This window comes from Neophocaena asiaeorientalis, unplaced genomic scaffold (genome assembly GCF_003031525.2).
Source record: "Neophocaena asiaeorientalis asiaeorientalis breed wild unplaced genomic scaffold, Neophocaena_asiaeorientalis_V1.1 scaffold59, whole genome shotgun sequence".
NCBI classification, from domain to species: Eukaryota; Metazoa; Chordata; class Mammalia; order Artiodactyla; family Phocoenidae; genus Neophocaena; species Neophocaena asiaeorientalis.
This window is the reverse complement of record NW_020174268.1, coordinates 16,622,531-16,650,279: the sequence shown is the minus strand read 5'-3', so window position 1 is coordinate 16,650,279 and position 27,749 is coordinate 16,622,531. Positions and strand designations below refer to the sequence as shown.

The 27,749-nt window shown below is 47.3% G+C and overlaps 1 protein-coding gene across 8 annotated transcripts; it reads left to right on the top strand.

Annotated features, from left to right (window-relative positions):
- The first annotated feature begins 117 nt into the window (after positions 1-117).
- On the top strand, positions 118-27,495 carry ALOX5AP (arachidonate 5-lipoxygenase activating protein). 8 transcript variants are annotated; one of them, XR_003004581.1, is made up of 7 exons: positions 118-324; positions 7,310-7,409; positions 11,261-11,345; positions 18,190-18,260; positions 21,802-21,883; positions 25,394-25,555; positions 27,050-27,184. XR_003004581.1 is itself a non-coding variant. In XM_024755391.1 (6 exons), the coding sequence occupies exons 1-6, from the start codon at positions 255-257 to the stop codon at positions 22,672-22,674; spliced, it is 420 nt and encodes a 139-aa protein (XP_024611159.1). In that variant the 5' UTR covers positions 121-254; the 3' UTR covers positions 22,675-25,387. The 8 variants fall into 8 exon arrangements, 6 of the variants coding, with proteins under 6 accessions (XP_024611159.1, XP_024611155.1, XP_024611157.1 ...); XR_003004582.1 differs by lacking the exon at positions 27,050-27,184 and adding an exon at positions 25,759-25,887; XM_024755391.1 differs by lacking the exons at positions 25,394-25,555; positions 27,050-27,184 and adding an exon at positions 22,663-25,387 and having other exon boundaries at positions 121-324.
- Positions 27,496-27,749: the final 254 nt, after the last annotated feature.

Sequence of the window (27,749 nt, the reverse complement as noted above, 5' to 3'; positions counted from 1 at the left end):
AAATAAAAAACATGCTTCACTTTTTCTTCCTTTCCTGCCTCTCTCCTGAGCCCTGCTTCTTCTGGCAGGACACACTGAGCCAGGGTACTTTGGTGGCTATTTAAAAAAAAAAAAAGAAGAAGAAGAAGCAGCGCTGGGACCTTTGCAAATTCTAATGATGAAAGGCAGAATCCAGCCCTCACTTCCCCTTCCTGCACAGCGCGGGCCTGGGTGCCACAGAGCTGATCGGTCCTTGCTGGGAGCCTGAAACGAACATGGATTACGAAACCCTGGGCAATGTTGTCCTGCTGGCCATCGTCACCCTCATCAGTGTAGTCCAGAACGGTAAGGGAATCCCCTCCCTCAGGGTAGAGTTTGTTTCTAGTTGTTTGAAAGTCAGGCTTACACAGTTGTGTGTGTGTGTGTACGCTTTTGTCTTTATGTGTATTTGTATCTTTATTTGAATGTATAGGGGTTTGTGCCTTTCGGCATGAATATAGGTTTTCCTTCTCCCAATCGTTCTTTCGCTTTAATGGGGATGATTAATCATGTCTGTAGAGCCAGGGCAGCAAGCTGTACAAAAACCGTCACTGGAGTGTCTGCAATCAACATTTTAACTAGGAATTACTGTGGCCAGAGACCAGTTGGAGGGCAGGAAGGCTGGAAAGGAACAATCAGATATATGTTCACCCAGACGCTGGGTTATACTAATTGCAGCTGGGTGCTCTTCACCTGTCACCTGTAGGCTAAAAAACAGGAAATTTGTGTGGTGTGAGGGGGATTTCACCTTAACATTATTTTACCTCGGTATTGCTTTTTTTTCTTTTGAAGAAACATGTCCTTTGCAATACTTTCTTTTTCTCTAGCAATGCGTAATTTTTGAAGCATTTTTTGGTAGGCATTATGTACTTACATAAAGGGAGAGAGAGACCAGGGAGGATTTTCTTGTTTGCGGTTTCCATTTCCATTAACTCTGCTATCACTTAAACCAAGCAAGAGATCTAGAACTGAAAATGCCAGGACTGGGTAGAACTTTCTCTTTAAAGTTCTGAGCTAGGACTGCCTCAGGCTCTCTCTATCAGTACGGCCAGTGTCTTTGGGATTTGCAGTTTACGAAGGTAGAGAAAAAAGGAGAGGAATGACTAAGGGCAGCTCTGTAACTTAATGGTAATTACTGAATGTTCACACCCTGGCACACTTTAGAAACTTGGGTATTTGATCAATTGGGCATATTCGGATATTTTCCCCCAACTTGAGTGTGGACAGAGGCTGGTGACGAGTAAGGCTTCCCATGGTCTCCCCGCCACCAGAGAGTGGCCAACTTTGCATACTCCGAGTATGTTTCCTCCATGGAACAACACGTTTTGTTTTTCTTTTTTGAATTTTATTTTATTTATTTTTTATACAGAAGCTTCTTGTTAGTTATCTATTTTATACACATCAGTGTATATATGTCAATCCCAATCTCCCAATTCATCCCACCACCACCACCCCTCCCGCCACTTTTCCCCCTTGGTGTCCGGAACAGCACTTGGCAGCTTTCTGACCCAAACATTTTCATTCTAAATCTCACACGACAGAGTTGCAGCTCAGAGAGGGGACGAGGGGCCGGATGAGGCTGCCACAGTCTCAGGCCATTGCTGTTTCATGTTGGGGCTCCCTTAGTCTTGTCAGTCACCAAGGGATTCATTCATTCGACCTGCATACACCCACAGGGACCCTGCTCTGTCCAGGAAGGGTCCCGCATCCATGAGGATGTAGCAGTGAACAAGAAAGCTAGGTTCCTGCCTCCCAGGAAAGGAAAGACTGGCAGGAAAAGATGGGCAGGCGGTAAGCAGGAAGCCTGCAGTGATGCTTCCGGTGCCCGTGGAGGCAGTTGTATGGGTGCAGGCGGGCGCTGCTTGTTCAGCTCTCCCCCTCCAGCCCTCCCCCGGATACCTGTCAATCTCGGTGACAGTGGACGGGAGCCAGGGTCCCCTCGGCCGCCTGTGCAGATGGGGCTGAGCAGAGGTTCGAGTGCGCCCTGAGCTGCTCCCTGTTGGTCCAGGCTGAGTCGGCGGAAGCTGGAGGGTCTCCTCCCGTGAGAACAGACTCTTTTCATCTCTCCTGAGATGCCCCAGGACCTGGCCCTGGTCTGTCCAGGGGGTCCCGGGCTTTTCCATAGAAGCACAGCAAACCCGGAGCAGACTTGAGGTGGACGATGAGATTTCTAATTATTTTTGGCAGATGAGATTAAGTCTTCTTCTTTGGTGCAAAGGGGGAGGAGAGATTACAGATGGCCACATGTCTGAGTTTGAACCGTAATCTTTCGGCCAGCCATTTCAGATAGATAACGACAGGGCACAGTGTCCTCCCTGACACAGTCCCGTGAACTGAAGAGGCTTCCTGGTGGGGGGAGACAAGTGTGGACCAGCTACTGCTTTGGGCTGGAGACTTTTCATCCTGGGCACACAGATGACTGGGGTGCGTGTGTAGCGGTGTGGACAGCACGGCCCCAGCCTCACAGCCTCTGTCCCTCCCCATCCAATCCCCCCAGTTCCCTTTCACAGCGTTGTCTCACCCATGCTCGGGGGAGAAGACATACTCCTGCCCTTTTGAAGCCACAGAAGGAGCCCTTGCCTCCCGCTCAGAGGCTTAGGATCAGCCCTGCTCCCCTCTGAGGCAGAGACCAGGGCTCCCATGTGATGCTGAGATCACCCTGTGAGGACTTTTTGTTTCTAACTGTTAAATGTGCCCGTGCAGGGAAACAAGAACAATGCAAATGACTTGGAAGGTAACACCTCTACCTGTTTTAACCGTTGAGATTTTAGGCAAACACAAAGGTCCTAACGTTGGTCCAGAACTTCTCTTTGCAATTCTAATTAACCTCGATGTTGCAGCCACAGGTCTACCTTATTGAGTGCGGAAAATATGCAAAAACTCTGTCCCCACCCCAATTACATTGGATACCCTTTCTGTTAGCTTTAGGAACTATTTACATGTTGCTGCCAGGCATGGCACACTCTGTCTTTGTCCCAAGACAAGGAGGTCAGTCCCCGTGTCTGTGACAGTGTTGGAGAGCTCTGCGCTCTCGGTACATTGTGTGAGCCTGATTCCCCAGGGGAAGGGCCAGAGCCCACCCGCCTGGTGGAACCTCCTCCTCGGCCTCCCAGACGCTCGTTAGTCATCAAGATCTTTGAGCTCGTGGCCCTCTTCCAGCTTGATCCAGCAGAACCCACGTTTGGAAATGCAGACCAAGTTTAGAGTACCTCGTTCCAAGAGACCTGGACCAGAACTGCCAAAGCCTGGTTTCCCAGGGAGTGTAGAGAGATGGATTTCCTATGCATAGCACCCAGAAGGCCTCCAACTTCTTGGCCAAGGTGCCAGCAGCTTGGCCATGAAGCAAACCTGGGAAACACAGATTTAGAGAGAGTGATTTCCATAGGAAGCCAAACTAATTAGACTGAGAGGAGAGGGTGAGCTGCAGGGAGGGACCCGGGCCTCGTGCGCGGAGGCCTGAATGGTGACAGCAGAAATCTTCTTTACAGCATCTTCAAGAGCCCCTACTGAACACTCCCCTGATGGAGGGCTCACAATGCACTGGCCTCGCCCTTCCCATTGTTAAGTGTATTGAGAATCTGCTTTGTGTCAAGTATGGTGCTGGGCATAATATTATCTCATTTAATCCTTGCACCCTATGAAATATATAGTATTGTATTTCTTTGTTTTTTATTTTTAATTTTTTTAAACATCTTTATTGGAGTATAATTGCTTTACAATGGTGTGTTAGTTTCTGCTGTATAACAAAGTGAATCAGCTATACATATACATATATCCCCATATCTCCTCCCTCTTGGGTCTCCCTCCCTCCCACCTTCCCTAACCTACCCTACTAGGTGGTCACAAAGCACTGAGCTGATCTCCCTGTGCTATGCGGCTGTTTCCCACTAGCTATCTATTTTACATTTGGTAGTGTATATATGTCCATGCCACTCTCTCACTTCATCCCAGCTTACCCTTCCCACTCCCCGTGTCCTCAAGTCCATTCTCTACGTCTGTGTCTTTATTCCTGTTCTGCCCCTAGGTTCCTCAGAACCATTGTTTTTTAGATTCCATATATATGTGTTAACATACGGTATTTGTTTTTCTCTTTCTGACTTACTTCCCTCTGTATGACAGACTCTAGGTCCATCCACCTCACTACAAATAACTCAATTTCGTTTCTTTTTATGGCTGAGTAATATTCCATTGTATATATGTGCCACATCTTCTTTATCCATTCACCTGTCGATGGACACTTAGGTTGCTTCCATGTCCTGGCTTAATTCACAGGTAAGCAAAGTGGAGCTTGGAGAGGTTAGACCATTGTTTGGAGGTTCCAGAGCCAGTAATGGTGAAACTGGGATTCAAACCTGCTCCAAAGGGTAGACCTTTACACAGTGTATTTTGTCTCGAATTCATTCATTCAAACTCTCACTACTCAGGAAGCTCTCTCTTATAGGGAACTGAAATCTGCTGCCTTATGATTTCTATCCACTGGTGTGTCTGTTCTTTGGAAAAGCTTAGACTGTGCCTGCTGCTTCTGTGTTTACAAAGTCACCTGTAACATCCCTTCTTCCATGTATCATTCCTCATATGACTTGGTTTCCAGAGTCCCTTGTCATTGGGTTCCCCCTCCTACCCCACTCCCCAACTTGCCATGTTCTTTCTAAGATGCAGGTGGGTGTTTTCCATGCAGGGAAACTGTTCCCGAGATTCAGACACCAGTTCTGTTAGAATAATGGATGTGTGAATTGTTCTTTTCTATCACGCTGCTGGCTCATACTAACTTAATGAAAATCTCCAGAGCTTTTTATGTGATCCTGAGAAAGTTATTTACCTTCTCTGACCACCAGTTTCCTCAACAGAGAGATGGAGTTACTAATATCTTCTATGTGTGATGGTTGAAGGTACTGCCTGGGATAATTAACATAGGTAGAGTAGCCAGCAGAGCCCAGCATGTGGTACCGTTGCAGCCTTCTCTCTCCGCGTCTCCCTCTGTCTCTCTGGTTTGGCCTGATGTTAGCAGCCAGCCAAGAGAAGTGTGTGAGTGGTCTTTGCGTGCAGTTTCTGTAACGTGGTCAAGGAAAATAGGAGTTGGAGTGTCAGTGTTTGGAGGAGTGGACAGAGGTGGCCCAACTCTTTCAAGTTTAGCTTAGAAGGAGGGGGAGGTAGACCCTAGTGGGATACAGGACTAAAGGCAGGCTTGTTTCTCTTTTGTTTTGAGGGTAGGAAAGATCTGAGTGTGTTTCAATGGTAAGGATTAGGAGGAAAACAGAGACTGAAGGTTCAGGAAATGGGGCAAACACTGATGAACAAAGACCTGAAGAGGGTGGCAGAAGCAGTGTCAGGGTTGCAGGTGGAGGGCTAAGGCTTGGAAAAGAGGAAGGGGTTTGTTCTCAGGCAAGGAGAGGAAGAAGAGAGGCAGACTCGGAGAAGGACGGCCACGCTGTGCAGTTGGTTGCAGAAATAACCTCAGGCTTTCTTAATGCTGTCTCTGTTTACATGTTCAGGGGCAAGGGATGTCACCTTGGGTTCTGGAAAGACAATGATCAGAATTTTCCACTGTATTCTATGGTAAGAAGGGACGTCCAGAGTGGACAGTTGGATACTTAAACCCTGTGTAGTTGATGGAATCCCTGAAGTGAGCTTCTATGTGACAGTAGGAGGATAAACACACCCTTGAATGCCCAGCTGGAGTTGAATCCCAGCCTCCCTGCTCCCCGGTGGAGTGACTCTGAGGAAGTTATTTAACCTCCCTGAGCCGTAGGGCCCTTGTCTACAAAGTGGGGACAGTACCACCCACTTCACAGAGCTGGTGCCAGGCCCAATAAAGGAGCATATGTCCAGTGCCTAACAGAGGGCCTTCAGACAAGCCAGCCCTGCAGCTCTGCTCAAAATGGGCACAGTTCTAGGAGAGGAATGTGCTTTTGACAAAAAGGAAAACGTGAAGACTTTTATTCATGTACACAATGGATAAGGCATCCTTTTCATGTCTTTTTGAGGAGCCTAAGAGGAAGTTGATGGAAAGAAACCCTGTGAATGGGTCCCTGACAATCACACTTTTCCCTTTCTCACTCTTGAAATAGGAGGAAAGGAATAAAATAAGAGGGGTGAGAGAGAGAGAGAGAGGGAGGGAGAGACCTTTATCCCGCCATCCCCACCATCCAGCCTACAGATTCTGTCCCCTCAGCATCTCTTAATCCCACAAGCATCACCCTAACCAGCTCCCTTCTGTCTTTCCCCTGTCCTGGGTCTCACCCCTTTAAACACTCACCATGCTAAAGACAGAGTGGCTTTCTGGCGATGGCACTCCTCAACTTACATCTGTCAGTAACTCCTTGTTGCTCTCAAGATGGAAATAAATTCAGAAGTTCTTAACGTGGCTGTCATCAAGGTCACGGTCATGCTGCTAAGTCCAGCAGGCACTTCTCAGCCACCATCTTCTTCAGCCTTGGTTCACTTACTGCTTTCTCCCTGGGGCTCCCTCCAGCCACCCTGTCTGCACCCCCCAGCGGCCCCTGTCGTGCTGTGCCTTCTCTTTTGTCCACAGCTTGGCACACTGTGTCGTTTTAATTTTTGCATTTTGTTTACTGTGTGTGGTCTGTCTTCTCTTCTTGTATCCTCGCCAGAACGTAAGCTCCTCAGGCCAAGGCTCTTTGTGTGTTTTGTTCTCAGACGTAAGCTGAGTGTCTGGCACATGGCAAGTGATAACAGAGAAATGTCATTGAAAGAACAATTCACCACCTACCTCTTCGGTCTCATTTGTAATTGTACCAGGTTCCACTTCCCCACCACCAATAAGCTGGATGTACTGAACCCCAGAGGTTCTTGCCTCTGGACCTTTGCACATGCCATTACACTAGAGTGGAGTGATCTCCTCTGCTTGCCACACTTGTTCTTCAGATTTTATCTTAAATATCACTTCCTCTAGGAATCCTTCTGTGTCCCAAACACTGAATTAAGTTGCCCCCTTTGACCCTCGATGGCTCTGTATTCTCACTCAGTCTGATCTTAGCACGAGTCACTCTGTAGTGTAATTTCTTTACTTGGTTGTCTATTTCTTCCGCCTGTCGGATCCTTGAAAGTGAGGGTCGTGTCTTACTCACCATTGAGTCACCAACACCAAATGCAGTGATTAATGGAGGGTAGCTGCTGAATAAATTTTTGCTCAGTTACATTTGATGGAGGACATTTAGGGCTCTTTAGATGTCAAGTTAAGGAACCGTCTAACATTCTAGTAAAATAATGGGATGCGAGGCTCGTGAATGTTCTCCGTTATAAACCAAATCCAAACCTTTCCCTCTGGCAGGGTTCTTTGCCCACAAGTTGGAGCACGAAAGCAAGACCCATAATGGGTGGAGCTTCCAGAGGACGGGGACACTTGCCTTTGAACGGGTCTACACTGCCAAGTGAGTCCAAACCCTGACACTGCTAACTGACAGAGAGGGGGAATGGGCACAGGGCTGCATGTCTGTCCGGGTCAACCTTCCAAAGGCCGGGGAGGCGAGGTTCCCAGGGAAGCTTGAACTTCACCTGGGAGACTTTGGGGGCACTTTTCATCACCTTAGCAAGTGCTGGTGTGTAAAGAGAGGAAGCGGGGCTGTGAGATGGCGGGATGGAGCTCCGCCTGTTCGGGGACCTCTCAGCCAGTCATTCAGTCGTGGAGTTGACCGATTTTCTGGGGCGTTAGTCCAGAGGGGCTGCCGGGAAAACCAGCCGTCGCTCACCCCCAGCTTCGGAAGCAACAGGTAGGGCCAGCTGACAGCTGCCTGCAGCCCCTCAGGTCCCCTCGGTGGGGTCTGGAGGGGACTCTAGTGCGTTTCCTAAGCCAGGTCTCCTGGTGCAACCAGAACGGAAAGAATGGGGGAATTATGCAATGGCTTCCCCACCTCTGCTGCTTTCCTTCCAAATGAAAAGGCTGTTTGAAAACACCTGAAGAACTCGGTGAAGGAGGCGGGTGCTATGTGGGATGCAAATCCAACATTCATTTCCCTCTCTGCTGAGCGCATTCAGACAGAGGGTTCAGCCAGCGGCCTGTCACCTGCTTCTCTGAGCCTGTGATTGGCCTGGGAGAAAGGGAGGCTGCAGCTCTGAGCTGGCCTTCGGCCTCGGCTTGGAGGTGACTTGGATGTCTCCAGAGATCCTTCCAAAGTGGGAGTCGTGGCCACACAAGCAACGGCAGGAATAGCACAAGCAAATGCAGCCCCTCGAGGCCCCTCTGTCTCCCGTCGGCCCCAGCCCCTCAGACCCAGCCCTCCTGCACAGTCTGATTCCGAGGAAATCCCTTCCTGAACCACTTACAGGGAGATTTCCATCTTAAGATTCGGGCCTTCGGTGTGTTAATTCTCAGAATCCATCGAAGAAGCGTAAGGATGTGATTTAGGCCATATTAGATGTTCACATTTACAGGACGTGGAGGAGAGTGTGTGCGGTGCCGTCAGCCCCTCTATGCTGTTTGCAGGGGAGATGGGAGAGGTCCCCTCAGACACACCCACGTGCAAGAGTGCAAGAGGGGCAAGGACAGTGTCCTCCGTCAGGGGTAACGCCAGAACCTCCCCCCACATGGAATCCAAAAGAACGTGAATACCATTCTACCTGTTCGGAAAGAGAAGCTTCTTCCAGCCCAGATCACTACATTCTCACCGGCTGCCCCGTGTTCTTAGGGGCACAGCTGGGCTCGTCTGGAGAAGTGGTGCAGGGCTGCATGCAGCGGAATTTCTCGGTACCGGGTGAGAAGCTAAGTTTCCATCCTGCCGAAAATGAAGAAGAACCGGGGCAGGCCAGGCCGCCTGGTGTCTGCCATTTCCCCCAGGAGTGGACTAGCTCTGCGTCTCAGAAGACGCCTTGCTGACGCCTGGTCCCCACTGCCAGCCTCCAGATGGCGTCCCTGATGTCCGAAGGCGCTAGAGCAGAGTGGTGGGTGATTGGTGCCACCTGGGGGTCCCCACCGCATGGGTGCTGCCGCCCAGCTCCCAAACCCACGTGACTTTCCCACTTACCCACCCCCGAGAGAGGGCCAGAAGAGGGAGGGGAGGGGAGAGAGCTGTGGAGAGGTCGGAGCTTTGGCAGGGGGGGCAGGGGGGAGCGGAGGGGAATTTTCTGTAATTATAAGGTTGCCCATACACTACTGTGGTTCTGTTACAAAGACTACTTCCTCCCTGACCCAGCTGGCAGCGCCCTGTGTGTGCCTGAGGTGGGTTGTGGAAGGTGCTGAAGATCAACACAGAGGCTGCCGCCTGCTGGCGACGCCAGGAGCCCCCAGTCTGTGTGCCCCAGCCAGGAAGCTACCAGGAAGGGCCTTACCTGTTAGCCCGGTAGAAAGTCATCCCCAGTGATAGCTTCTCCAGAGGCCTCCAAAAGCACCAAAGAGGGGTACAAGAAGAGCCGTAGGGGTGTGAGAAGAAAAGAACATGTATCTTATGTTGCTATCTAAAAAATAGGAAATTGAACTTTACTCAATTTTAATATACAGATTGAGAGTAGGATGTGTATATAATTTGTACATAAATACACCCGTCATAGGGTTGCATGATCAAAACTCTTGGTTGATGGGGTGTGGGATCATAAATGTTTAGAGACTGCATAAAGGGAAAAATAGCAGAAAGAATAAATGATGCTGGTGGATTGAAATGGCTGATGCATGGTTTTCAGCATAAAGTATGACTGTTGAGTGATACAGAGAGTTCAAGATTCGGGGCCTGTTGGTAAACAGACGTCCCAGCCAGGTGAGGCCTTCAGCTCAGACTCAGCCTCGGTTAATGGGCTACTCTACCACCCATCTCCCTCAAGGGCAGAGCTGAGTCAGGGTTTGAGAGTTAAAAGGATCTCGACCTTGACTCTCTCTTCATGTGTCTAAAGCATAGGTCAAAACCCTGTTCCCAGTTGATGAGCACAGCCAGAGCCGTCAAAGTTTGGTTTTTGGAGAAAAGTCTCAGTTAACTGACCTAAGATTCTTCTCCAAGAGTGTGGGTGAGCACAGGTTGTGGAGAGAAGATGGGTCTCTGCAGATGTGTCATTTTCCAAAATGTGACCCACAGATTACAAGTTCATGGGCTGTTAACAGGTATTAAAGAAAAGAACAAGTTCTGTACAGCAAGACTTTTGAGAAACTTTAAAGTACTAAGACACTGTGATTCTTGGTTCTACAAGAAGGGGAGGTCTTATTTAACTACAGACACCCCTCCTTTTTTTTTTTTCTAGAGCATATCAAAGGTTTAGAGTTTCACAAGATGCATTTTGGTAAATGACACCCTGAGGTCCCTTCTCCCCCAACACTTCTCAGAATCCACTCTGGACTCACTTCCAAGTAGCAGGGACTTGTGAATGGTTTGAAGGTGATACATCTACATTGGTTCTATTCATTAGTATTGATACTATTACTGTTATTATTGATATTTATTTATTTACATATCTATTTATTTAAAGTTCTATTGCAATATAGTTGATTTACAATGTTGTGTTAGTTTCAGGTGTAGAGCAAAGTGATTCAGTTATATATATATATGTATATATACACACGCACATATGTATTCTTATTTAGATTCTTTTCCATTATAGGTTATTGCAAGATATTGAGTATAGTTCCCTGTGCTATAGAGTAGGTCCTTGTTGGTTATCTATTTTATATATAGTAGTGTGTATATTTTAATCCCAAACTCCTAATTTATCCCTCCCATATTTACTTATTTTAAATAAACCCAAATTAACTAGCAAAACATTAAGTGCTTCTATATCTCATTCTTAAAGGTGGAGAAAAATGAAAGGGAAAATTGCAATGAATCCTTTTCTCCATAAAAACACTGGCAGTTGCGGTGCATCCAATTGAACACAGCACAGTGAATTGTTGAGAGATCTGCTGAGTAGCTCGTAGTTAGACCTCAAGAAATGACAGACAAAGTGGGTTTGTCAGTTTTGTCCTGCAGAAAAAATGGCACAAAAGAATATTTGGAATAACAATAATTTGTCAGTAGGAAAGACATTTCCATTGGGGGTTATAAGAAGGAAGAGGTTGGAGGAATAATAGCCACCATTTATTGAATGCTTACTATGAGCCTGGCGCTGCTTTCTCTCATTTTATTCTCGCAACAGCCAAGGAGGTATCCATAAATACTCATGTCTCCATTCACCTTCAATTGATGAGGAGACTGAAACTCAGTGAGGCTAGGAAATGCACCCACAATCGCACAGTCAAAAAGTGGCAGCCGGGAGACCTTCAAGATGGTGGAAGCGTAAGACGTGGAAATCACCTTCCTCCCCACAGATACACCAGAAATACATCTACACGTGGAACAACTCCTACAGAACACCTACTGAACGCTGGCAGAAGACCACAGACCTCCCAAAAGGCAAGAAACCCCCCACGTACCTGGGTAGGGCAAAAGAAAAAAGAAAAAACAGAGACAAAAGAATAGGGACGGGACCGCACCAGTGGGAGGGAGCTGTGAAGGAGGAGAGGTTACGACACACTAGAAGCCCCTTCGCGGGCGGAGACTGCAGGTGGCGGAGGGGGAAAGCTTCGGAGCCGCAGAGGAGAGCACAGCAACAGGGGTGCAGAGGGCAAAGCGGAGAGATTCCCGCACAGAGGATCGGTGCCGACCGGCACTCAACAGCCCGAGAGGCTTGTCTGCTCCCCCGCCGGGGCGGGCGGGGCTGCGAGCGGAGGCTCAGCTTCGGTCGGATCGCAGGGAGAGGACTGGGGTTGGCGGCATAAACACAGCCTGAAGGGGGCTAGTGCGCCACGGCTAGCCGGGAGGGAGTCCGGGAAAAAGTCTGGACCCGCCTAAGAGGGAAGGGGCCACTGTTTTGGGGTGCACGAGGAGAGGGGATTCAGAGCACCTCTTAAAGGAGCTCCAGAGACGGGCGCGAGCCGCGGCTATCAGCGTGGACCCCAGAGGCGGGCATGAGATGCTAAGGATGCTGCTGCCGCCACCAAGAAGCCTGTGTGCGAGCACAGGTCACTCTCCACACCTCGCCTCCCGGGAGCCTGTGCAGCCCGCCACTGACAGGGTCCCGTGATCCAGGGACAACTTCCCCAGGAGAACGCATGGCGCACCTTAGGCTGGTGCAACGTCACGCCGGCCTCTGCTGCCGCAGGTTCGCCCCGCATCCATACCCCTCCCTCCCCCCGGCCTGAATGAGGCAGAGCCCCCAAATCAGCGGCGCCTTTAACCCCGTCCTGTCTGAGCGAAGAACAGACGCCCTCAGGTGACCTACACGCAGGGGCGGGGCCAAATCCAAAGCTGAACCCCAGGAGCTGTGCGAACAAAGAAGAGAAAGGGAAATCTCTCCCAGCAGCCTCGGGAGCAGCGGATTAAATCTCCACAATCAACCTGATGTACCTTGCATCTGTGGAATGCCTGAAGAGACAACGAATCATCCCAAATTGAGGAGATGACTTTGGGAGCAACGATATATATATATATTTTTTTTTTCCTTTTTCTCTTTTTGTAAATGTGTGTGTGTATGCTTCTTTGTGTGGTTTTGTGTGTATAGCTTTGCTTTTACCATTTGTCCTAGGGTTCTGTCTGTCCGTTTGTTGTGGGGTTTTTTGGTATAGATTTAGCACTTGTTATCATTGGTGGATTTTTTTTTGTTTGATTGCTCTCTTCTTTCTTTTTTTTTTCATTTTCTATTACTTTATAATTAAAAATTTTTAAAAATAATAATTTCTTATTTTAATAACTTTATTTATTTTATTTTATTTTTTTCTTTCTTTCTTTCTTCCTTCCTTTTCTTCTAAGCTGTGTGGCTGACATTGTCTTGGTGCTCTGGCCGGGTGTCAGGCCTGTGCCTCTGAGGTGGGAGAGCCAAGTGCAGGACATTGGTCCACCAGAGACCTCCCAGCTCCATGTAATATCAAACGGTGAAAGCTCTCCCAGAGATCAACATATCAATGCTAAGACCCAGCTCCACTTAATGACTAGCAAGCTACAGTGCTGGACACCCTATGCCAAACAACTAGCAACACAGAAACACAACCGCACCCATTAGCAGAGAGGCTGCCTAAAATCATAATAAGGTCACAGGCACCCCAAAACACACCACCGGATGCAGCCCTGCCTACCAGAAAGACAAGATCCAGCCTCATCCACCAGAGCACAGGCACCAGTCCCCTCCACCAGGAAGCCTACACAACCCACTGAACCAACCTTAGCCACTGGGGACAGACACCAAAAACAACAGGAACTACAAACGTGTAGACTGCGAAAAGAAGACCCTAAACACAGTAAGTTAAGCAAAATGAGAAGACAGATGAAGGAGCAAGGAAAAAACCCACCAGACCAAACAAATGAAGAGGAAATAGGCAGTCTACCTGAAAAATAATTCAGAATAATGATAGTAAAGATGATCCAAAATCTTGGAAATAGAACAGAGAAAATACAAGAAACGTTTAACAAGGACCAAGAAGAACTAAAGAGCAAACAAACAATGATGAACAACACAATAAATGAAAGTTGAAATTCTCTAGAAGGAATCAGTAGCAGAATAACTGAGGCAGAAGAACAGATAAGTGAGCTGGAAGATAAAATCGTGGAAATAACTATTTCCCTAATATGGGAAAGGAAATAGTCAAGTCCAGGAAGCGCAGAGTCCCATACAGGATAAATCCAAGGAGAAACACACCAAGACACATATTAGTCAACCTATCAAAAATTAAATAAAATAAAAAATATTAAAAGCAGCAAGGAAAAAACAACAAATAACGTACAAGGGAATCCCTATAAGGTTAACAGCCGATCTTTCAGCAGAAACTCTGCAAGTGAGAAGGGAGTGGCAGGACATATTTAAAGTGATGAAAGGGGAAAACCTACATCCAAGATTACTCTACCCAGCAAGGATCTCATTCAGATTCGACAGAGAAATTAAAACTTTACAGACAAGCAAAAGCTAAGAGAATTCAGCACCACCAAACCAGCTTTACAACAAATTTAAAAATCAGATCAGAAATAAATGAAAAAGAAATGAAGGCAACAGTAGCAAAAATCAATAAAACTAAAAGCTGGTTCTTTGAGAAGATAAACAAAATTAATAAACCATTAGCTAGACTCATCAAGAAAAAAAAGAAGACTCAAATCAATCGAATTAGAAATGAAAAAGACAAAGTAACAACCGACACTGCAGAAACACAAAGGATCATGAGAGATTACTACAAGCAACTATATGCCAATAAAATGGACAACCTGGAAGAAATGGACAGATTCTTAGAAAAGCACAACCTTCTGAGACTGAACCAGGAAGAAGTAGAAAATATAAACAGACCAATCACAAGCACTGAAATTGAGACTGTGATTAAAAATCTTCCAACAAACAAAAGCCCAGGACCAGATGCCTTCACAGGTGAATTCTATCAAACATTTAGAGAAGAGCTAACACCTATCCTTCTCAAACTCTTCCAAAATATAGCAGAGGGAGGAACACTCCCAAATTCATTCTATGAGGCCACCATCACCCCCTGATACAACCAGACAAAGATGTCACAAAGAAAGAAGACTACAGGCCAGTATCACTGATGAACATAGATGCAAAAATCCTCAACAAAGTACTAGCAAACAGAATCCAACAGCACATTAAAAGGATCATACACCATGATCAAGTGGGGCTTATCCCAGGAATGCAAGGATTCTTCAATATACGCAAATCAGTGTGATAAACCATATTAGCAAATTGACAGAGAAAAACCATATGATCATCTCAATAGATGCAGAAAAGGGTTTTTACAAAATTCAACACCCGTTTATGATAAAACCCAGAAAGTAGGTATAGAGGGAACTTATCTCAACATAATAAAGGCCATATATGACAAACCCACAGCTAGTCAGAATGGCCATCATCAGAAAAATCTACAAACGATAAATGCTGGAGAGGGTGTGGAGAAAAGGGAACACTCTTGCATTGTTGGTGGGAACGTAAATTGATATAGCCACTATGGAGAACTGTATGGAGGTTCCTTAAAGTACTAAAAATAGAACTACCATAAGACACAGGCATCCCACTACTGGGCATATACCCTGAGAACACGTCAATTATACTCTAATAAAGATGTTAGAAAAAGAAGATTAAAGGTGGTAAAGACAATATAAAATTAAACATTTTAATACTGAAAAAAAAAAAGTGGCAGCCCCGAGTGGGACCCAGGCTTTGTGACTTTAGGGGCCACACAAGTGACCTCTAAGGTCTCTAAAGGCAGCTGTATCACTGACCAAAGGACAAAAGCTCCTTGAGTTCAGCACAGCAGCAGTCCTCTGGCGAGGAGGGACATGTGTGCACGTAGCTGTGGATGGAAGATGTGTCAGAGGTCCTGGATGGGGAGAGGGACAGACTTGAGCCAGAGTGGGGGTTAGGTTTCTGGGTGTATTCTGGAAATCCAGAGAAGAGCCCATTTTCTTAGAGTTGGGAGAATTTCGTTCAATTCCAGGCAGACTGTGTTGTACCAGGGCCCATGGCGACTTGATATAAGAGGCAGGAATGATTGAGTGGCTGATCTAATGCCACATCACTAGACACTTCTATGAGCACATCCCTTGGACAATAAAGAATTTTTTTAAATTTTGCATCACCCAGACAAAATCACAACTTCAAAACAAACAAAACAGGAGCATGAGAATGAGAGGAAGCAGGGGAGAGCTTTGATATTAATAGATTTTCAAACTGTTGGAGCGTCAGGTATTAGATCGCATCAGACATGGAACATTATTCAACTAAATAAAAGGGAATGTTCTCTCTAGTTTTCTGGAACTGGGAGATGGATCTTCTCTCAGTCCTGAGGCTACAGTTTTGTGTCTCTAATGAGGTGTAAGAATAGATGTGATGCATTTGCTTAGCGGCTGCTACAGTTATCACTTTGGGGCTTGTTTACTCACTAAGTGCTTCACCGCAAATGGCAGATTTGTAAGGGACTCCCGCCCTTTGGAGTTCTTACTGTGTCCATAGATCAATGGAAATCCTGGGTATCCAGAGCCCCCAGCAGTGTCATCAGAGCTCTTCTGGCTCTCCTGTGTCTATCCAGGACAGGGTACATTGGTTTCTTACCTTTTCCATCTGTTGACTTCTCCAGTAAAGGATTTTTTGACCATCAGAAAGATCTGAAGGCCCCCGTGACCCAACCTCTGGGTTCTCTGCAGGGGACAGACCAAAGGCTGGTCATTCCAGGGTTCTCAGTGGTACCAACTGAATCGTGAGATCCTATTGGTTTGAACGAGGCTTCAAGGCTGATTTTTAGGAGGAACTTTATGAGAACCAGATCGGGAAGGATCCAGATGAAGAATCCAAGGAAGGAATTTGGATAAAAGGCCAAATGTAATTTGAAAATTGCATCTTTGCTTTTACCTATACAGTTCGAATTACCTTAGACCAGTGGTTCTCAAACTTGAGTATGTATCAGAATCACCTGGGGGGCTGTTAAAACTCTTGCTGGGCCCGCCCTCAGAGTTTTTAATTCCTTAGGTCCAAGGAAGGCATTAACATTTGCATTTTCAACAAGTTCCGTGGTGATTCTGATGTGCCCCCTGGTCCAGGGGCCACACCTTGAGAACCAGTACATTAGACCATCGACTCTTAGAGCTTAAGTGGACCTCAGAGTTACTCTGTATTAGTCTCTTAGTTTAACTGGTAAGGAAACTAAGTCCAGAGAGATTGCTTTGCCAGTGACAAACAGCAGGTTAAATGTCAGGTGGGGGACGAAATCCTAGTCACCAAATCCTCCCTGCTCTATTGCATTGCCTCTCCTCTTTTGAGTCTTGTGTTGTGTTTCCATGGATGTGCATGTTGATTGTTCTGATCTAGGCTGTAAACTCGAGAACACTTGCTATTTGCTTTAGTGCAGGCATCCCTCTTTTTATTGTGCTTCACAGACACTGGGGTTTTTGGTTTTTGTTTTTTTTACAAATTGAAGGTTTGCAGCAGCCCTGCATTGTCGGATGATGGTTAGCATTTTTAGCAATAACATATTTTTAAATTAAGGTATGTACCTTGTTTTTTAGACATAATGCTATCGCACATACAGTGGACTACAGTATAGCATAAACATCACTTTTATGTGTACTGGGAAACAAAAACATTCCTGTGAGTTGCTTTATCTGGTATTTGCTTCATCGTGGTGGTGTGGAACTGAAGCCATGCTATTTCTGAGGTGTGCCTGTAGAGTCGAAGAGGTAACACACCTGGTTTTAGAGTCGAACTGACCAGGCTGTGAATCCTGGCTTTGCTACTCTGTAGCTGGGTGACCCTGGGCAAGTTATTCAACTTCTCCAAGATTCAGTTTCTCATCTGAAACATGAGACTAATTGTGGTAGGTCGAATAATGACCCCCAAAGGTGTTCACATCCTAATCTCGGGAACATGTGAATGGGTTATGTTACGTGGCAAGGAGGAATCAAGGTTGCTAACCAGCTGAATTTAAGTTCAATTTAAGAGATTATTCTGGATTATCTGGGTGGGACCCAATGTAATCACAAGGGTCCTTCAAATGTGGAAGAAGGAGGCAGAAGAGTTGATGTTGCAAAGAAGACATGATCAGACATTTCTGGTTTTGAGGTTGGAAGGGTCCACAAGCCAAGAAATGCAGGCGATCTCTAGAAGCTGGGAAAAGCAAGGAAACAGAAGCGATGCATCTCCAGAAGGAATGCAGCCACGTGGACACCTTCATTTTGGCCCAATGAGACCGATTTCAGACTTCTGACCTCCAGATAATCAATTGTCTTGTTTTAAGCCACTGAGCTTGTGGCTAGTTGTCCCAGTAGCCCCAGGAAACGCATGCAGTCACCATGTGTGCTCACAGGATTGCTTGAGTTTAAAGGAGACCAAGGGTGTAAGACACCAGCACGGGAGTGGGGACTGAGCCCCGCACAAGGCCATTGCTCCAGCAGCCTGCTGTCCGCAGCGCTCACTTTTCAATTCCAAGAAGCGCTTTGGCATAACCGGGAACAGGAATCCTGCCAAGGCAAATCCATCAAGAAAGTGGGTCTCCGATCGGCTTCACCGAGGAAGGGAGTGGATGGTTTCCGAACACGTGTCCGCTTTACACGCACCACTGTCTGTTTCTGACGTCTTATCAGGTAAAGGTCAGTGGAATTATGAATGGGGTTTGTGCTGTGCGCGACAGTGATTATTAATTCGGGGTTTCAGGTAATTTTCAGACTGCGCTGCAGTAACGTGTCTTCTGACGTTTCCCCTTGTGTATTTATCCTACAGCCAGAACTGTGTCGATGCGTACCCCACCTTCCTTGTCACGCTCTGGAGCGCCGGGCTTCTCTGCAGTCAAGGTAACCCAGGCTTCTCCTTGTGTGTTCTCTTTCTGAAACGTGATGCATCACCAGGAGCTTCGAGTGCAGGCTTTTTGCTGAAAAGGCTTTGCCTGCCCTCCAGCTCCAATCCATGAAGCCCTGGAGAGGCGAGACCCTCTGGAGGCTGTGTTTCACGGAGCCCCTGCGGTAATGCATCGCTAATGCTGGCCCCCTGGTGGCTGGTGGAGAGTGGCTGCGCTGACAAGGGTGGTTTAAGGCTAAATGTGACTCAGAATCCTTAAGCAGCGTTAGCTCAGATGCGAGGGCATTCTAAATGAGAGCGCCCGAGGGGTCTATTCTGGGCCAGCTGTCACTTGGCTGTCCTGCCAATCGGCTTCTGCATGGTGGTCCTTCTTCGGTCCAGGTCTCCAGCCTCCCCGGTTCTTAGCAGCCCACCGTCTTGACTTCAGCATGTTGACACCCAGAGTTGATTTAAAATTAAATGGAAACCTGAGTGGTGGTTTTTTTTTTTTTTTTTTTTGGCCGTGCCACGCGGCCTGTGGGCTCTAGTTCCCAGACCAGGGATTGAACCCATGCCCCCTTCACTGGAAGCACAGAGTCTTCCACTGGACCGCCAGGGGAGTCCCTGTGTGGTATTTTTGGTCCCCTTTGGAGACTGGCCCTGTGTCTGGTGAAGGCTCGGCATGACCTGGCCGGCTTCCATGCTGTGGCCCAGCGGTGCATGAGAAAAGGCCACTAGTGTCCTCTGATAAATGATTTCATCCTTATTGCCTTCACTCATTCGTAGGTAAAGTGGATGTTATTTCCCCCTGTTACCTTTGAGGACTGTTTGGTTCAGGGACATAGAGTGACTTTTTCAGCATTGCTCAGCTGGTGAATAACAGAGCCAGGATGGGAACCCAAGTCTTTCAGGCTAAATCCTGGATTTCTCCCAAGTATCCTCTCACTTTATTTCCATAAAAATATACATTGAACACCTACTATGTGCCAAGCCCTGTCCCTGGATACACAGCGATAAATAAAACAGAGATGGTGGTGAAGCACACAGCAGTTGGCGAGATGGACCATAGAAAATAAATGAACGGATAAATTTTTGCCAAGAGTGAGACATGCCATGAAGGAAAAGAATAAGGTGCAGTGAGAGAGAAGAGAGGTGAGGGATGGTAGCAGAAGCCACTTCAGGAATATCACGTGTGCTGTAAGGCTGTCAGTAAGCTCACTCTTTATTTCCCACTTTCTTTCCCACTTATTTCCTCAGTTAAATAAGAAACATGTCTGACATCACTTGAAAAATCAAGTCAAACTACACTTAGAGTAGGAGTGATGCTTCCTTTTATGTCTTAGACGATGCTTGATGCAGGTGAATCTGGAGTTGTTCTGGTTAGTTGAATCCAAAGGGAGTTGGAAGGGGTTTCAGGGTCCTGGAAATATGCATTTTCTGCCAAAACAAGTGTTGGCATTGCTGGGAGACAGAAGTGTCAGTCACCCCTGTTCAATAATCATCACTTCCTATGAATATGGTAGATTGTAGAATTTTTTAGGTGAAAGGAGCCCCAGCCCAAACCCATCACTTTACAGAGCAGGAACCCAAACCCCAGGGGAACTTGCTCAAACCTGAGAATTTTAGACCCTGGATTTGAATCCACGACACCTCTCCTGTTCCAAGCAGCCCAGGTCCACACCAGAGGTGGGCGCCATTCCCTGCATATGGGCAAGGAGTTCAGCCACTTTGCACCCTGGTTTCTTTTAAGTTCTATTCACCTTAGCTCCCAGTGAAAGAGAGATGGGTCGGTAAGTCAGAGCAGAGCCACCCGGAAGGGACCAACCAGGAAAGACTTTGTCCAAGGCAAATTGTGAATTGTGACAATTTTGTGACCTTCAGAGAAGAGAGGATCGGAGACCAGAGTACCCGGTATGCCTCGGGCAGTACGTGACACGTAAAAAGTGCTCGGTTAATGCACTTAATTTGGTATTTGAATAACGCTGGGGGGTTTTCACAGAGCTTTTATACCCATACTTCTGTTTCACCTGCATATTAATTCCTGATAGGTAGGAAAGCTGCAATCGGCCCTTTGTCCAGATGTGGAATGAGTTAAGCATTAGCTCCAGATCCTAATAGTCCTGGTGGGGCTGGGGTTCCTAACTCTCAGCTCCAAGTGTTCAGGCCTCCATGGGGTTATTTGGCTGGAATGCAAAGGGCATTTCTTTCCCCAGAGATCTTTCCTGAACTGTAGCAATTGTTCAGAAAAGGTTGCGCATCGCAATTCCTGGAGGCCCACAGGTGAAGGGCGTACTTTGAAGAGAACCAGCTTCAGAGCAGGGCTCTGGGTTCAAGTCCAGCTCTCCTCCCAAACACACACACACACACACACACACACACACACACACTTACAAGCTGACAGTCTTACACAAGCACCTTGGCCATGTTTCCACATCTGGAAATAGAAAAGATGATATCAGTCATGTGAAAAGGATTCAAATTAGATGAAGGGTTTGAAAAGACTTTGTAAACTACACCGTGATGCCAATACAGGGTAACATGACTATTATTATTATTATGTGAACATAATTTTTTATTTCTCTGAGATAAATGCCCAAGTGTACAGTTGCTGTACCATATGGTAATTCCATGTTTAGTTTTGTAGGAAATTCTTGAAGTCTTTACCAGACTGTAACATTTCACATTCCCACCAGCAGTATGTACCCTCATCAGTGTTTGGTGTTATCGTTATTTTTTGTCAGCCATTCTGATAGGTGCGTAGTGATGTCTCATTATCGTTTTAATTTGTGCTTCCTTATAATGTCTAATGAGAGTAATCTTCATGTGCTTTTTTTTTTTTGCCATTTGTACATCCCCTTTGCTGAAATACCTTTCATGTCTTTTGTTAAATTTCTAACTAGATTGTTCTGTCTTATTTTTTCTGTTGAGTTTTTTTTTTAATATCTTTATTGGAGTATAATTGCTTTACAATGGTGTGTTAGTTTCTGCTTTATAACAAAGTGAATCAGCTCTACATATACATATATCCCCATGTCCCCTCCCTCTTGCCTCTCCCTCCTACCCTCCCTATCCCTCCCCTCTAGGTGGTCACAAAGCACCGAACTGATCTCCCGGTGCTATGCGGCTGCTTCCCACTAGCTATCTATTTTACGTTTGGAAGTGTATATATGTCCATGCCACTCTCTCACTTCGACCCAGCTTACCCTTCCCCCTCCCCATGTCCTCAAGTCCATTCTCTACATCTGCATCTTTATTCCTGTCCTGCCCCTAGGTTCTTCAGAACCATTTTTTTTTTTCCATATGCATGTGTTAGCATGCGGTATTTGTTTTTCTGTTTCTGACTTACTTCACAACATGACTATCATTAAAGATCTCAGGTTTCTTCCAGCTGCAGGCTCTTTGCCGAACTTCCCATCGGCCCCAACTGGCAGAAGCTGAGGCCTCTGCTCAATTTCGTGACCAACATTGATTACATAATGACTGTATTAATACTGGGTTAACTTAGCATGCTTTGGTGTCAGCGACGCTAACGCAAGGTGTTTTCCTTTCTCCACTTAGTTCCTGCGGCTTTTGCTGGACTGATGTACCTGGTTGTGAGGCAAAAGTACTTTGTTGGCTACCTGGGGGAGAGAACGCAGAGGTAGGCCACTGGGACTGTTTAAGAACCATGCAGGGAGTCGTACTTTTCCAGCTGGAAGAGTGATCATTCACAACAGTATTCTGTCTACCATTTAAGGCCCTGTGGGACCACTCAGGGTGGGAGGGCGGAGGCCGACTAGGACCCCTCGTCCTTTTCTCCTTGAGCTTTGCTGGTTCTGAAATACAGCTGGGGCCCTTGACTAGTTTTCCCATTTAAAAATTCCCCCACACGGTGCTGGGCTCACAAAGGATGCTTTAACGCATTCTTTGCAACCCCACACCCTCTACTCCCACCCTGCAGAGTCTGGGGCTTGAATGACGGTCTCTGTCTGGCTTCCCAAAGCCTCCAGTGAGTGAAACATTTCATTGTTTGCCAGAGAAATGAGAACTAAAGCTTGCACCTTGTGATGAGTTCCCTTGAGTAACAGATCATCCGGGGACCAGCGGAAAGAATGTTGAGAAAGTAAGATGCACTAGCAGGCATCAGACGGAGCCAGTGGATAGAGTCACCACTGCGCTGCTTACAGATGTCGCCCAAAGCGGCAATTGTACTTTCCCTAGACCTGGGTTGGGAAGGCTGGATTTTAGTAAAATAAATGATAATACTTGAAGAAGAAATGTTTGAGTTACAATTTCCACCAGTTCCTGAGTGATCAGAATTCCTGATGGGCTCTGAAGGCTGGGAAGATGCCCTGGGAGCTCCGCCCACACACTGACCCCAGCCTCCGGCTCCATGTCTCTCCCTTGTCTGGCTTCACTTCTCTCTGTCTCTCACAATAGCGCCCCCTCTAGTGGATAAGGGACTCTCCGTTCAGAGAGCCTCCTTCAGCGGTGACAAAGGCAGTGCCATCCCAGAAGGTCACCAGGTGAAAGCACTGCTTCTGGGGAACCCGGGGGCCTGCGAAGCTGAGTGATTTCCGGTGGTTGGATGGTCAGCTGCAGCCGGAGAGGAATGGTGGTGCCCCCAGCAAGTCTCCTCCAAGCTCACCTCCCCCTCATTCCTCTCTAGCGGCGTTTTTGTTTATCCTCTAAAACCACAACTCCATTACCTCTCACATCCTTATCAACACTGTCCTCAGTGATATTCTTTATTCTTCTTTATCCTGGAAAACCGCTATTCTGCCTTCCCCCAGAGGTTTACCTGTTGTCCAGAGTCGAAGGGGGCAGAATAACTATCCATGAAACGAGGGGCTCTGCTCTCCCGGCTGGCTCCCCCGAAGCCCCGTCTTCCTCCCCCAAAGTCCCAGGAATTCAGCCCAGTCACTGGTCTCCTCTTTATCCGTCACCACTTGCCTGAGATCTTAAAGTTGCTTTAATTTTTAAGTTTTTTTGGCCACGCTGCGTGACTTGCGGGATCTTAGTTCCCCGACCAGGGATCGAACCCGGGGCCACGGCAGTGAAAGCACGGAGTCCTAACCACTGGACCACCAGGGAATTCCCTTAAAGTTGCTTTAATTCCAAGACACTCTGTGGGACATGACAAAATATGTCCGCTTACCCACAGGCTCTTTTCGTTTCAAAGGTAGTCACTACTAGGGAATGAACAAGAATAAACACCAGGATAATAGACTTAAAAATGGACACGTCTCTGGACCTTATTGAAATGAGGCCTATGCTCTTAAATCCCTCCCTGGTCTCCCCCATCAGGTGGTAGGAAGAAGATCCCATCGCCCCTTAGCCCACTGTCTGTGCCAGTGCCGGACCCTTCTCACCACCCCTGCGTATGCGTTACTAGCCGTCATCGTGCTCCTTCCCGCCGAGCTCTAGCACGGCCTCACAATACTTTCTCAACACGGTGTTCTGGGCCGTTGTCATCAGCAGAAATGATATACACTAGATGAAGTGTCTGATCCTAATTTAGACCAAAATATAGCCTGAGGGCCTCTGTGGTCATGTCAAGGGGATTTTTTTTTTGCTGTGCCGTGGGGCATGCGGGATCTTAGTTTCCTGACCAGCGATCGAACCCATGCCCCCTGCATTGGGAGCGTAGAGTCTTAACTGCTGGGCTGCCAGGGAAGTCCCCAGATCAAGGGGATTTTTAATTCTGCCTTCTAGAAACTACTTGCTAATCCCTCTTCTGCTGTAGACTCCTCTCCTTCCCCGGTCCTTCTGTCCCTGGGCTGTGTCACCCTTGGACTCTGCAGATGCCTTAATGCCCTCCAGACCTGCTTCAGTTCTTGGCCTCACCAGCACATGGAGGTTACTGCTCAGTGAGATCCTTCCCCAGAACTTTCTCCCTTGGGCTCTAGATCATCTTTCGGCTCTGACCCCTGCAGACGTTCCAGTGTCATTTTTGGTCCAGTGGGTGGGTAAGTCACTCCTTGATGTATCTCCCTCACCAAAGCTTCGCCTTCCGGCTTCAGGCTGCCCTGCGAGAATTTTACATCTGTCTCCTGCACTCCTCCTAGAAGTTATGGCTCTTATTCTCAGTCCTTCTCCTTACACGGGGACCCCTTTCTCCCTGTCCTGATTAGGTGGTCAGTAGCATCCTTAACGACACTGCAGTGTAGGGTGAATTTCAGTTTCTTCCCCTTTCATTCTGAGCTACCATCTGGACCCAAACTCAATGGCATTTGGCCTGATGTTACAAGACTATCTGCCTTTTACTACCTGCCTTGCATCTAGGCTGCTCTGTCTGCTTGTCCCTCAGAGCCCTGTTCCCTGTTGGAGCTCCCACTGAGTTCCTCTTTGCAATTTGAAGTTCTCAGCTCAGAGCTGGTTAGGCAAAGATTGGCTGCGACTCGAGGCCTGTGAATTTGGGTTACCCAAGCCCACCTTCTCCTCACTGCCCACGCCCCCCTCGTTTACTCAGCATCATCCAGGACCTTTACTGACCACCTGCTCTGAGCAGGTACTGTGTCAGTTGTGAGGTGATAACAGTAAACGTGGCAGAGACCCGGGAATCTCCCAGAGTCAGGGGCACCGTGCAAGACCCCAAATATTGAGCTTACAGAAATGATAATGGACACAGTTTTCAAAAGCCCATCTCCAAGCCTGAGACTTAAAAATGCAGTGAATGAAGGGCTGGATGGGGGGTGGGGGGTGGGGCGGGCATTCACACGTAGCCCTGCACGTGACAGCGTGCTGAGTTCTTGTCTGGGAAGAGTTAAAGCACCATAGACCCATCTCCTTAGGGGAGATATGCCTCGAATCCTCAGAAACTTCCTACCCAAATCAAGAACACCACTGTTTCATCAGGAGGTACTCCCGTTTCATCCTTCACCACAGATTTATCTTGAGCAGGTTCTGAAATGGCTTCACAAATCACTTTTCCTTGTTTCTGTAACGAGCACATGGGGGCCTCATTCGTGTGATAAATCTGAGTCACTACAGTATTTGACTTTTAACGATTTAATTTCTCTGAAGCCTCTGTTCTCTGGCTGAAAAGCAGACGCGTCTACTTTCTTTGCAGTTCCTTATCAGCATTAGCAGGTAATTCTCTGTATTTGTCTTTGAGGACAAAGTGCCACAGACTGGGGGGCTTAAACAACTGAAATGCATTTTCTCACAGTTCTGGAGGCTGGAAGTCCAAGACGAAGATGTCAGGGGCGTTGGTTTCCTCTGAGGCCTCTCTCCTTGGCTTGCAGACGGCCGTCTTCTCCCTTTGTCCTCAGTGGTCTTCCCTCTGGGCATGTCTGTGTCTTCACCTCTTTTTATAAGAACACCAGTTGTGGTGAGTCAGGGTCCACCCCAGGGACCTTGTTTCACCTTGATTACCTCTCTTTAAAGACCCTCTTTCTAAATAGTCATTCTGCGGTACTGGGGTTTAGGAACTTCAACACGTGAATGCGGGGGATACAATTCAGCTCGCTTTTCTTTTGGGACCAAACTTTTTTTCCCCCAACAAAGAGCTAGAATGTGTCACTTCCTGAGCAGGACCGTGAACAGGAAACCGAAGACAGAGGAACACAGCCGGCTAAAAAGGAGCAGGGTGCTGGCAGCGGGCAGTGCCTCCCAGACTTTACTGGGCCCGGGAGTCACAGAGGGAGCTCGTCAGTGGCGCAGGTTCTGACCCAGTGGATCTGGGGAGGGACCTGGGATTCTGCATGTTCCAACAGGTGTCTGTGCTGCCGGTGCACGGGACACTGTGGGCAGCGAGGGCATTCATGCTCAACCGTGGGATGATTTTCAAATTCTCGACACAGGAGTATTAGGAGATGCATTATGAACCTTTGGGGTCTCTTTCAAAAAGATAAAATTTCTAACGTCGAGCCTATGGATGCCATATTCTGCTCTCTGATTGTAGCAAACAAGGGCCAAGCGGCATTAAGGCGTCTGTTTAGCTGAGCTGGCTGATCTCGGGGAGCACTCCTGATTGCCACGGGGGCCCCTCGCCGGGGTCTTTACTAACAGCCTTAGAGACTCACTTGGCTGGTCCACATGTGCCGGTGCTGCACAGATGGACCAGCCACAGCCATCATAGGAGGATGTTGCAGGGGAGAGAGGAAGCCAGGGCAGCCCCTATGCACAGCTAGGTGGTCCCATGTCACTGGGGAGACGCCTCCTGACCCCAGCTGACGCTCTGTCTAAGCGGCTTAGGATTTTGAACTTCTGAGAGAAGGCGAGGAAAAGTCTCCCTCCCCTGATTCACTTAAATTGTAAGGGCCCGCCTTCCAGTGCTGGGGGTTGGCTCTCATTAGTGCGAAAGTGAGTTTTTCCCAGGCAGCCTCAGGAGACTAGATCGAGCCCTCAGATGCCAAAGCACCGCTTAGAGTCCACCAGCCTTCTTGGCTCATTTAAACCATCCTTCTCACACAGAGGCCCTGAAAGTCCTGCATTCTACACGTTGGCCAGCACAACTCCTGCAGGCGCTCCTGGAGAGGGTCTTAGGCAGCCCATGGGTTCCTAGTCCCCGGTCAGAACCCCGCTGACCGGCAGAAGCCAGCACCCTCATGCCATCCAGGAGCTGGCGTTCCGATGGCACTGAGAAGCCGGAGAGCAGAGCCCTAATGGTGATGGGTTTGAGGCTCTCTTAGCTTGGTTTTGAAATAGATTCAATGACTAATAGTAGCTAAGACACTTCCATCCTTCATATAAAGTAAATGGAGCATTCTTGAGTAAAAGGAGCTGTAATTTAAACCCCGTGTACCTCAAAGTGATAACATTTTTTGTTAAATTGGTATCATTTGTGCTGCTTCTACAGTTTCCTCTTTCCTTTTTTTTCCAGCACACGTGGCTACATATTTGGGAAACGCATCATCCTATTCCTTTTCCTCATGTCCCTGGCTGGGATACTCAACTATTTCCTCATCCTCCTTTTCGGAAGTGACTTTGAAAACTACATGAAGACAATCGCCAACACCATCTCCCCCCTCCTTCTCATCCCCTAACTGAATTCCGGGTGGGTGTGCTCAGCTAATCAATACCTAGAAGCCGTCATAACTCAACCCTTTAAACGATGCTGTAAATCTGCTGACCCTCTGGGCTTTGCAGCTTGAGTGAACCTCACTTTTCCTGGAAGAGAATATCTTCATGTCAGCTCCACCCTGGAACACGATGGTGGCACCAGATTTGCTCTTCAGATCCCGTCTGTGTGTTTCTTACTTATCCTGCTTTCCGAAGATGTTTTGTGACCCGATTTATGTTTTCCTAAAATAAAATGGCAGACACATATGCGAGGCTGGTGGTTGAGTTTTACGTGGGTAAATTGCTACAGTTGAATAACTGCGTTGTTTTCCTTGACCTTAATGATGATGATAAAAAAATACGCTGTCTTCACACACACACACACACACACACCTGGAAGGTCACCAGTGGTCAAGTGTGATTATCTCTGGGTGAAGAGATTTGGAGTGTTAATCTCTTATTTATATTTTCATGTATTATTTGAAAATTGTTAAGCGGCAAAAAAATACCACTAAACAAAG

Coding starts and splice junctions, on each gene's coding strand:
- ALOX5AP (XM_024755386.1), top strand. CDS start 255: ATGGATTACGAAACCCTGGGCAATGTTGTCCTGCTGGCCATCGTCACC. Junction 18,261..21,801: donor CGGGCTTCTCTGCAGTCAAG/GTAACCCAGGCT, acceptor TTCTCCACTTAG/TTCCTGCGGCTTTTGCTGGA. Junction 21,884..25,758: donor CTGGGGGAGAGAACGCAGAG/GTAGGCCACTGG, acceptor CTTCCTGAGCAG/GACCGTGAACAGGAAACCGA.